A 12483-nucleotide genomic window follows, 5' to 3' on the forward strand; every position below is an offset into this window, starting at 1 on the left:
TGTTTATATTGTTGGCTTTTCTCCAATGGCTGGTGTTCTTTAGATGGTTCTCATGTTTAAATAACAAGGTTAGTTATCATAGGGAACTTGGCCAAGGTTTTGCCTGCCAGCCATTACAACCTCTTTTGTGCAAGAAAGAGTTCAGGTTCTCTGCATATATGGGTTGGGCATAGCAAATTTTAGGTGTTATTTCAGGAATCATAAGGAGCTCTGGTGGCTCAATGGTTAAGAGCTCAGCTACTAGCCAAACAGTCAGCAGTTTGAATTCACCAGCTGCTCCTTGAAAACCCTATGAGGCAGTTTCTCTGTCCTATAGGGTCGCTGTGAGTTGGAATCAACTCGACGGCAACAGCTTTGTTTTTTGGTCAGGTGGGGAGAAGGCAAATAGGTGGCATCCTTTTCCAAATGCCAAAATAGAAAGGCTTTTGTATTATGGTAGAGATTTTCACCCTCAAGAGTTCCTTCTAGACAGATGGCAAAGATTCATTTGAGAGTATCTTCCTGACTTTATTCTGAGAATAAACATCAACGGGGAATAAAGAGCCCAACCTATGTGGCCTTTGGAAAATAATGTTTCAACCAGTCAATGATTCCAGATCTCCACATTCTTACTGGGAAGGGAGGTGAGGGTACCAAATTAATGAGGAAAAAAAACCCAATTCAATCCAGGCTTCTCCTCCGTGTGCACTGAACTGTGCCCTCTTTTGTGGCTTTAAGCATTAGCTTTAAGAAGTTTAACTCTTCGACTTCTCATATACCCTCTCTTCAACTTCTCATATACCCTCTCTTCAACTTCTCATATACCCTCTCAGATTTCAATGATTTTACTGTTAACTGTTGGGGCTTAAGGGAACCAGAGAGCCAGGAGTTAAATACTTACACCTGATCTATGAATTTATTCAAGATACTCACACCTGTAAAATGTTTTAACTCCCTTGGGTTTATCCCCAAAATATCCTAAATATACACACTATATGCATTTCCTTTTCTTCTTAACCAATTGTACTGATAATATAGTTGGAAAAAAAGTGGGTACTACCAAAACAATTTTTATCCCAGTGAGATTTAATTTCCTTATAGAACAAGAGGCAGTTGTTCGAACAGAACAAGGGGATACTGTGTGGTTTAAAGTCAGGAAAAGTGTGCATCAGGGTTGTATCCCTTCACCATACTTGTTCTATCTGCATCCTGACCAAATAATCTGAGAAGGTGGGCTATATGAAGAAGAATGTGGCATCAGGATTGGAGGAAAACTCATTAAAAGCCTACAATATGCAGATGACACAACCTTGCTTGCTGAAAGTGAAGAAGACTTGAAGTACTTACTGATGAAGATCAAAGACCACAGCCTTCAGTATGGATTACACCTCAACATAAAGAAAACAAAAATCCTCACAACTGGACCAATAAGCAACATCATGATGATAAACAGAGAAAAGATTAAAGTTGTCAAGTATTTCATCTTACTTGAATCCACAATCAATACCCATGGAAGTGGCAGTCAAGAAATCAAAAGACACATTGCATTGGACAAACCTTCAGCAAAAGATCTCTTTAAAGTGTTAAAAAGCAAAGATGTCACTTTAAGGACTAAGGTGTGCCTGACTCAAGTCATGGTGTTTTCAATTGCTTCATATGTATGCGAAAGTTCAACAATGAATAAGGAAGAATTGATGTCTTTGAATTAAGGTGTTGGCGAAGAATACTAAATATACTGTGGACTGCCAGAAGAATGAACACATCTGTGTTGGAAGAGGCACAGCCAGAATGCTTATTAGAGGTGCGAACAGTAAGACTTCGCCTCACATAGTTTGCACATGTTATCAGGAGGGACCAGTACCTGAAGAAAGACATCATGCTTGGTAGAGTAGAGGATCGATGAAGATGAAGATCCGCAATAAGAAGGACTGACACAGCAGCTGCAACAATAGGCTCAAGCATAACGATGATTGTGAGGATTGCGCAGGACCAGGCAGTATTTCACTTCATTGCACATAGGGTCACTATGAGTAGGAACTGACTCCCTAGCACCTAACAACATCAACAATCTCCTAAAGTAGTCTGAGGTTCAAATGAGGAAGTTTTTTGAATGTGCAATTTCTGGGCATATTAACTAGCCTGTAAAACAGGGAAAATACAAACCCTTAATTCAGAAAGTTGTTATGAGGATTAAAGTCAGAAACTCACGTAAAATGCTTAAAATAGTGCCCGGCTCACAACATCATCTATTATTATTGTTATTTTTGTTACTAAGCAGTGAATCCTAAACATAATTATTTTGTAATAAAGCATTTTTAATTTAGTATTAAAAAGACTACAATAAGGAGGATGGGAAGTAATGGGGAAATGGATAATCTGAAGACTGAATAATTTATTTATGAAATAACCATGAGCTGACTAAGAACTATGCTGATACTCTGTAAAACTAAGAGTGGAAATAACTGACATTCCTAGAAAGAAGGAAATATCACCAGTTTTGCAAAATAAAGTTTATAATCTTAAAACACTGACTAAAGAGTAGATCCATAATAAGTAAAGCAGAAAAACAAACGGTGAGTTACTTTGTGGTACTGGGGATCCCATCTCCATTATTCCTTTGCTCTTTGTCTACCTGTCATTTTCTTGAAAATCAACAGCTAAAATACATGAAAATTCTACATTTAGAGGACAATTAATTTAAATTTCCTACCAGCTCTAAAAATAGGACTTAATGGAAAATATAAGGCAATACAGCTACCATGATCATTTCATATGCAAAAGGAAAACTAATTCTAGAAAATCACCTAATTTTTATTGCTATTGATGTCTTGTCATCAACACAGATTATATGACTCATATATATGTAAACTGAGTACACTGATGTTTTAGCATGAGGTGAAAACAGAAATATAGTATTCTACACTTAGAAAAAAACAAACACGCTAACAATGTAAAGCTGGATGGTATTTCTTGTGTATAAGTGAAATCTTATTTAGGATTTATTTAATACTGAATTTGAATAATTCTTTTTGATTATTGAAATTAGAACTCCGCAGGGGTATATTCATTTTTATCATTTTGATTCAATTCTCTGTGCTATTAGTTAGTTATCTGATGTTACTTTCCTGATTCTGAGCATGAAATGAATCTGTCTAGATAATACTGACCAAAAAATGACTAAAAATAAATGAGGCTTTTACGGAAGAAGAATTTCCATGATCTCTCATTATAAATTACTTCTGAAATTCTAAATCATATGTTTACATAAAACCCTTCTTTGAGACATCAAGATATTGCTTAGTTTATACGTCATTAATTCTTAAATTGTCCTGTGAGATAAACATGGGGCAGGGTGATTTGGAAAAATTATTTTGAAAACTTAAGTCTACAAAAATGAAAATTGATTAAGTCGGATCAGAGGAGTTTTCAGTTTAAAAAAAAATACGTGGAGCTCATCACCAAAATTCATATTACACTGTTGTTGTTGTGTGCTTTCAAGTTGATTCCAACTCATAGTGATCCTGTATGACGCAGTAGAATTGCCCAAGAGGTTTTCCTAGTTTGTAACCTTTAAGGAATAAGATTGTCAGGTCTTTCCCCGCTTAAAGTCACTGGTGGGTTTAAACCACATACCTTTCGGTTAGCAGCCAAGCGCTTAACCATTGCACCACAAGGGCTCCTTTATATGAAACTAAAGGAAAAGAAAAAAAACTGTTGCTACCAAGTTGATTTTGACTCATAGTGACCCTACAGGACAGAGGAGAGCTCTCCTTTTCAAAATAAAATATCAGCTTAAAGAAAGTTTTTGTAATGGGTTATTATTTTTCTATTTCTAAATGGCACTCTACTTTGAAGAAGTCTGTAATCTTCTGTATTGGATACTTTTAAGGCAGTTTCATTAATAACTTGCGATGGACTTTGTTCTCTTCGGTGTGTAAACCTTTTTGTGAACAAAGGAAAAGAGATCATCTTTCTAGTACAATGAACAGGATTTCTGAAATTGGCAAAGGGGTATTTATTTTATCTACTTGGATGAACTTCACAGAAAACACGCATCCTGGAACGTAAGGCTTGGGCTAATTTACACTAAAACCAAAAACCAAACCCATTGCCTTCAAGTTGATTCCAACTCATAGCAACCCTATAGGACAGAGTAGAACTGCCCCATAGAGTTTCCAAGGAGTGCCTGGTGGATTCAAACTGCCAAGCTTTTGGTTAGCAGCGGTAACTCTTAATCACTACACCACAGAGTTTCCTTAATTTTGACTAAGCAAACCAAACCAAACCCAGTGCCGTCGAGTTGATTCCAACTCATAGCGACCCTATAGGACAGAGTAGAACTGCCCCATAGAGTTTCCAAGGAGCGCCTGGCAGATTCGAACTGCCGACCCTTTGGTTAGCAGCCATAGCACTTAACCACTACGCCACCAGGGTTTCCTAATAATTTCGACTAGTGTCTCTTAAATAGGTTACATTTTCTCAGAAAGCTGCAGGAAGTATACGCACCTCTCTTTACACAAATCTGATGCATGACTATCTAGAAGCACACCACAGTTCAAACTTCTCTAAGTTTGGAGTACTATTATCCATTTATCTGGGAAGTTTCTCAGGAGTACGTAATATGCTATTCAGTTTACAAAAACGTTTGTTTCCCTATGGAATTGTCTTTGTTGCTGTTAGTTGCCATTAAGTTGATTCTGACTACTTCACAGGGTTTTTAAAGGTGGGTTTGAACCTTCAATATTTCAGCTAGTACTTGAGTGTTTCACTGTTTTCACCATTCAGAGACTCCTGAATTTTTAGTAACATATATTTTGTATGAATCAAGATTATGTGAGCTATGTTTTTCCAATTCTTCAAATAGTCTTTATAAATTATTTAAATAACAGGACCCACTCACAGTTGAGGATTGGAATTTAACAAAAAAAGAAAATGGCTAGCCCAGACTACTGCTGAAGTTTCAACACCATAGAAATGTAATAAAGGTAAATGGGCAAAAAAAGTTGCAGAAGAACTTTCAGGAGAGCTGACACTGCCTGATAAGACCTGAAAACAGGTTTTCAAAACATGCCCATTAGAAGCTTTAAGACAAGAGGCAAGATTTAGAAGCTGCTATGTTTTTTTTTTTTTTTGCGAAATATAGTCTCTCGAGAGAACAGAACCGGGCATTTTTGATCCACTCCCCAATCTGGGTATGTAACTTCATAGAGGTGGTACATATGCATACAATTTTAAAATAATTTGTAAACTTCAAATTTTCTCATTTTTATTCCAGGCTTCCACTGAATAAAGAGACTAACTTTATCAGACCATTTCATCTAACAGGATAAATCTAAGTTGATGGACCATCTTTCATGGTAAGAGAAAAGAACTGTTGCTGTGCTAAGTACTTAGGGGTATTATTTTCTAATTTCCAAAATTATAGTAGGTTTCAGGTATGAAGAAAACAATGAATATTACAACTGCTAAAATAACTAAATGAGTTTGCCTCTTTTTCAGTCACTTTTTAAAGATATTTATAATGTTTTATCACATAAGAAAATGCCAGGTCTGTGCCCAATAATGCACTAATACATTTTATGGCATTTAGCTACAGTAGTTATTTTACTACATTCTGTAATGGTTATTTTATATACTATTTGCATGCATAATTGCACTGAGTATGTTTCCAAATAAACTGGAATATACTGAGAATTTATTTCAACTGTCTATTAGGTTTGGATCCCTGGCGGTTCGGTGGTTTAAGAGCTTGGCAGCTAACCAAAAGGTCAGCAGTTCAAATCCTCAAATCCACCAGCTGCTCCTTGGAAACCCTATGGGGCAGTTCTACCCTGTCCTATAGGGTTGCTATGAGTCAGAATCGACTCGATGGCAATGGGTTTGGTACCTTTTTTTTTTAATTAGGTTTATCTTTATTTTTAGAGTTAGAAACATTAACAATGTCTTTCAAAAGGTGATTCTGGAAGAAAAGATTATGCTTATGAGATGAAGTCACAAAAATACTGTACCTATCTTTAAGCAATAATAGAACATAAGCATCCAAATGAGAAGTAACAACTTGAAAGTTAATACATTTACTCCAGTGATATTTTGTTACTACTTAAAACAGTTCAAAACTTTTCAACTTTTTCATTACTCCATGCTACTTACGAAAAAAAATTCACCTCACATTACTTTATAACCATAAAACCAAACTCATTGCCATCAAGTCAATTCCGACTCATAGCGACCATACACGGTTAAAAAAATAAATGCACATACACACTTTGGCCACTAAATCACCCACTGTACCCCTTAGATTTGGCTGTTGTGTTTCCTAGCTGTTTCTGAAAACTAAATCCACCCTCAAAATCTCCCTGCCATTGGGACATATGCGTGTGTGTGTGTGTATATATATACACACACACACACACATATAAATATATATATTCTAAAGTAGGCATTCTATAAATTTTGAGTAATGACAACATCACTGTAATAACTGAACTACCTTACACTTAATTGAGTGAGAAGTGGGCAGTACTCAGCACATGTGATTCTAACACACTAAAAATCATTCACAGTACCTGATAGACACAACTCATAAAAGTCAAAAGGCGTGTATATCTGTCTGTCTCTCTCTCTACCTTAACCTGTATCTACCATAGTTAAATGTGAAAATATGGAAATATGATGCAAAGAATAAGGTTTTTTTGTTTATTTCTTTTATGGAAACAATCACTGCATTAAATGTTTAAAACTGCAGTTATTATTTCAAGGACACAGTTTAATCAGTGTAGCTAATTGTGTTAACCGTGCATGCAAACACAGCTTATACACACACATTATGCATGCCTGCTCTGTTGACTGCTGGTTTGCACATTTTGATGAGCACCCTCTTTATTACTAAAGAAAAAACTCTTATGGAACCAATCACAAGTCCTCAGCACTTATATTCTGGCCTCAGCAGAGCCATGCTAGTGGATAATCTTAATTAATACTTCTCCCATATTAATTTTCATTTTGAGAAACATTATTTTCTCTATCTTTATGAGTGCCCTACTGCTGTCTAGTGTACTACAACCTTCTGTCAGTTGAGTTTTACAAGCACTTATATGGTTATTAGATACTGATGAAAAACTGCTTTTCAAATGTAAAGTGTGTCTCCCTGGGGGCAGGCACCAAGACTTCACTATTTTCTGTAAAGTCTTTCTGAAATTGTTTCATAATAGTCATAACCAAAGCTGTGAAAAGATTTTGATAAATACTATAAAAAAAAAAAAAAAAAAATACTATGCATGCTGTCAATTACAGCCTTCCTGACCCTTCCTGTTCTCACCTAGGGCAACTGTTTTTCTCTGACCCATTCTGATTCCAGTAAACTCCCAAGTAGGCAGCCCGACAAATCATCTTATGTGGTAGTAGGAAGCAGAAAAAAAATCACCTCTCTTCCACCTGCCCTCACAACAAAACATGCACTTGACCTCCTTGCTCCTTTTCCCAATTTTCCCTCCTCAAAGCTCAATCTATTCCAATGCAAGCTCTCTCTCTCTCTCTCTATTTTTTAGATGTATACAAAGATTCTCACAACACCCTTCCAAATTTCCCTCCCTCATTTAATATTTTATTACCTAGGGGAGGGGAGAGCCCTCGATCCCTATATTTGTTACAATTGCACAACACAGCGTTACCAAAAAGTGTGATTAGGAAGCATAAGGAATAGCAAGAGTAATGTATGTTTAAAAAAACTAAAATAACTTAAGTTTTAGAGTTAGACACCATCAAAAATTTCAAGTCTTTGAATGTACCCCCAAAATTCTATATGACCTTCTTCATTTGCTTCCTTAAAACATCCTTGAGTATCAGTATAAAGACAAGTGTGTAGATAAATTCATATTAATAGTCACCATTCATATTAATACCTCAATAAGGTTTAAAAATAATAAATGAATTCCTATTAAAATGATACTGTTCTACCAACTTTGCTTAAAAACCTGTGCTATGCTAATAATTATTTTAAGTGACTAGTGATATTCTAGGAAACGCTGGTGGCATAGTGGTTAAGAGCTACGCCTGCAAACCAAAAGGGTGGCAGTTTGAATTTATCAGGCACTCTTTGGAAACCCTATGGGGCAGTTCTACTGTGCCCTGTAGGGTCATTATGAGTGGGAATAGACTTGATGGCACTGGATTAGTGCTATTCTAAGGAACCGTGGCGGTGTAGTGGTTAAAGTGCTTGGCTGCTAACCAGAAAGTTGGCAGTTTGAACCCACCAGATGATGTGTTTCTGAAAGGTCACACTTTTTTTTTTTTATTTTAAAGACCTCTTTTTTATTTATTTATTGTTATTCTATTTTAGATGGAGGTTTACAGAACAAACTAGCTTCTCATGAAACAATTATTATACATATTATTTTGTGACATTGGCTACCAACACCACAACATGTCAACTCCCTCCCCATCACCAGCCTTCCTGTCTCCTCCTGCCTTCTAGTCCCTGTCCCTGAGCTAGTGTGTCCCTTTAGTCTTGCTTTGTTTTATGGGTCTGTCCAATCCCTGAGTGAACGGTGAGCCTCAGGTGTGACTTCATCACTGAGCTAAAAGGCTGTCTGGGGGGCTATCCTCTTGGGGTTCCTCCAGTCTCTGTCAGGCCAGTGAGTCTGGTCTTTTTTTGTGAGTTCGACTTTTGTTCCTCATTTTTCTCCAGCTCTGTCCAGACCCTCTATTGTGGTCCCTGTCAGAGCAGTCAGTGGCGGTAGCTGGGTATCATCTAGTTGTGCTGGACTCAGTCTGGTGGAATCCATCAGTCCTTTGAATTAATCTTTTCCTTGTGTCTTTAGTTTTTTTCATTCTCCCTTGCTTCCGAAGGGGTAAGACCAGTGGAGTATCTTAGATGGCCGTTTATAGGCTTTTAAGACCCAGACACTGCTCATGAAAGGTCACACTCTTGAAAACTCTATGGAGCAGTTCTACTCCGCACACATGGGGTCTCTTTGGTTGGAACTGACTCTATGGCAACTACAAACAGTGATATTCGGACATTTGTGGTACTCTAAAGAAGGCTGAGACACCAGAGGCTGAATTCGAACTTTATCACTTACTTTGTTTAACACTGGGAAACTCACATAAGCTTGCAGAGTCCCACTTCCCTCATCTGTAAATGATGCAGCATGGAGCTCAACAGATGTTAATTACAACTGGTTGTAATGGTAGTTGAAAACAAAGACAACACCTGTCTTTTTTATTTCAAAAGTTTGACATAAGAATTAAAGATATATTGGGTGAAGTTGCAAAAAACTGTAATGTATTGTACAAATATAAATATCACTTTTACAAGGATAAAATAGTCTTTTTGGGTTGACCCTTGCTAATCGACGCAGTGGTGGATGGGTTTAATCCATGCTTGGTCTGTCTAATGGAGTCAGGTTTCTAACGCACACAATATAACTCCACTATTTAATATCTGTCAGTAGATATTCTTTGCCACAGAACAGAATAAAGCCTATATCCTTGGCATTCTGACTAAATTCTCACCATTCTCTCAATAAATACACTCTCTGACATATATCCAGAATGAGGTAGTTGGGGCACCTTAAAAAATGCCATATATGTCCAACTTCTGAGGCTTTGTTACTGTTGACTCCTTTTGTCTGACTTTTCTTTGGCACTTTATCAGTCTTAACAAATCCTATTTACTCTTTAGTGCTCAGCTTAAATGTCACCTCCACTTGGAAAATGTTCCTGTAGTCATTTATGCATCTCAAATTTACCTCTATAGCTTTTATAGCCCTGCATCATAATCATTAACATATCTCTCCGTCTCCCACTGGATGAATAATGATTTCCTAGAAATCAAGGCCAATTTCTGATTCATTGTTTCATCCAACAGCCTAACGGTATCAATCAATCAAAGGCTTTAGACAGACTTGGGTTCAAATCTTGGATCTAACATATATGTTTATTCTATCACTAGAGCTGTTCACTTAACCTGTGAACACTCAATTTCCTCATAGATAAAACAGGAATAATGATAGTACATGAGAGTATTATGCTAATTAATATCTTAGACTCAGTATAAAGTAGATATTAACCATTCTGATGATTGTGATGATGATAATGAAGGTCCTCAATACATATTTGTCCAACAAAAATATGAATGAATGAAAGAATATTCACCATTATTAAAACTTATTTCTATGAGACGATGTAGTCTGAGTCCCAAACAACTTATTCAAAAATAACTTGTTGAACAGAGTGCGTGTAGTGATGTTGGGCTATTACCATAACCTGTCCTGGTACATCTCTGAGGGAGTCAAATTTGTTTCATGATGATGATGATGAAGATGCCAAAAAGAAAACAACTTTTATTTCTCAAGCAGTGGGCATGCTCTATAGCACAACTCCATCTAGTCATTTCTTGACCTTATACCACTCTTAGAAAAAGATGGGAAAAATGAGGAATTTTGAGAGATGAAAAAGCCAACAAAAGAGTCTTCAAGTCCAAAATATAACCTAGAATATTTGGCAGTTGAAGATACGGTGATTTAATTCTAAAAAGCATATTAAATATATATAGAAAAAAATAATATCAATATCTGCCAGTAAACTAATAAAAGATGAAAGCTTTTGCTTAAATAGTTCTAAGGGGATATTATAAAAGTCAGATAGTAAATATTAAAACAAATGTATATGTAACTTTTTTTAAAATAGGAAAGTCTGAAGTTAACATAAGCATGAAATTGAAAAATAAAAAAAAAAGTCTTATCGCAAATTGTGTTCTGCGTGAAAAGAAACGGCAGACCAAAAGAACTAGAGGTATTTTTTTGTCCCAAAGGAAAATATTTTTTGCTCTTTAGCTGACTGTTGACTTAGGCAGCAGAGGAAAAAAAATATAATAAAACACACTTCTAAAAGAAATCATTAAAAATATAAGTATAAGCTGGTTGGTTACTGAAGGTCCACATTGTGAAAAATACTGATGTTAATGATGGTAAAGATGACAGTTGGAAAGTATCTAAATAATAAAAAGGCAAAAGCTGCTTATGAAGTACTATGGTACAATTTGTAATGATTAGCAGAAAAGCACACTAATACGTCTGATGCAGTATTTTGAAGGTCACACAACTATCAGCTTGCCATAATGACATTCAATTAAATATGCAATAAAAATCTAAGATTATTTATGGAGAGAATAATATAGCTTCTGTAGAATAGGATATTACAAATTCTAGCTGCATGTACATGCAGAGACGCCTGATCTAATGCGCCATTAAGCAACTGTAGCTTTGCTCTACATTTTTTTAAACATTAAACTAATTATGATGGGGTTTGGTCTTACTATATACTGCATGTTTAATTTCTTTTTTAAGAGCCTATCAAATTGAATCACAAGATACAAGTTGTTTATGCTGTAAGTAAACACATGCAATATTAACAATATACAATATCCTGGCTTAATTAGAAAAAGTCCACGTTGTCTTAAATACATTTAGGAGTATAATACCACACAGCCCTAATGTGAACTTGCCATTTAATTATATTTTAAAACTAATTTATATGAGTTGGCACTTTTTTTCCTCTCTACTACACAAAATGTTGGTCTATTAAACACCCAATTAAAACTGCTTCTACTAAAAATGAAAGAGAGGATAAAAGAGATTTAGTGAGGCCTGGGAGGAGGCAAGGGGTGGTCCTGGTGGAGACCACAGACAAGAAATGACTTAACATTGATTACCAAATGTTGGTCTGTTTATCAAGTGAATGGGTTCAACTGTACCCAACAAGGACCCTTTCTAACATTCTCCCTCTGAGCCACTGCCTAAGATTCTATAATAAGGATCTACGTTTTCAGAAAATAATGCCTTCTCAAGTTGTTTTCTCTTCCCAAATCCTTTAATGTCATACCTACATTTAGGTATCTGAGAATGAAACACACGTGTAGAGCCTAGACATCAAGAACCTCTCTCATGAAGAATCATGTATAAATTTTGACGTGGGAAGTTCAAACTTACTGTTAATTTAGCTTTTTTTTTTTTCCATTATCATGAAACCAAACAGTATAATGCAAAACAAGTTAATCGCTGGACTTTAGCCTCAGAATTTATTTTTACAATAAAATCCAGTGAGGTGTTAAAGATGGTTTACCTTCACAAATCGTGATACCATTTCCTGAAAATCCCATGTTACAATAGCAGGCTTCAACTCCATTCCGTATTTCACATTTTGCATTCCGGAGACAAGGTGTCTTGGTGCAATTTTGAGTACAGGTACAATTCAGCAAAGTGGAAAAGCCCACTAAATAAAATAGAGAAATATGTTTTTTCAAAAGAAAAAAAACACCCATTGTTGAGTTAAAACCCAAGTACATAATAGCACTTTGTCAGCAGTACTACTGATGGTGTATTACAATCTTTTCCTGCTAAAAATTTTAAAATACTCTTTTTTTCTTTCCATTTAGATAAATGGATTATGAGAATGTTCCCAAAGGAACATTTAGCTAAATAACAGCACAAGAGCAAGAAAGCA

General features: G+C 35.9%; 1 protein-coding gene across 1 annotated transcript in view; it reads right to left on the reverse strand.

Moving 5' to 3' along the window:
• Positions 1 to 12249, reverse strand: part of ADGRL4 (adhesion G protein-coupled receptor L4) — a 129864-nt gene extending 117615 nt beyond the window's left edge. The window contains exon 1 of the mRNA XM_003411218.3: positions 12103 to 12249. Within this exon, the coding sequence (XP_003411266.2) occupies positions 12103 to 12139 (37 nt within the window). The 5' untranslated portion in view covers positions 12140 to 12249. The remainder of the gene's footprint in view (positions 1 to 12102) is intronic.
• Positions 12250 to 12483: the final 234 nt, after the last annotated feature.

Source organism: Loxodonta africana, chromosome 3, assembly GCF_030014295.1.
Source record: "Loxodonta africana isolate mLoxAfr1 chromosome 3, mLoxAfr1.hap2, whole genome shotgun sequence".
Lineage (NCBI taxonomy): Eukaryota > Metazoa > Chordata > Mammalia > Proboscidea > Elephantidae > Loxodonta > Loxodonta africana.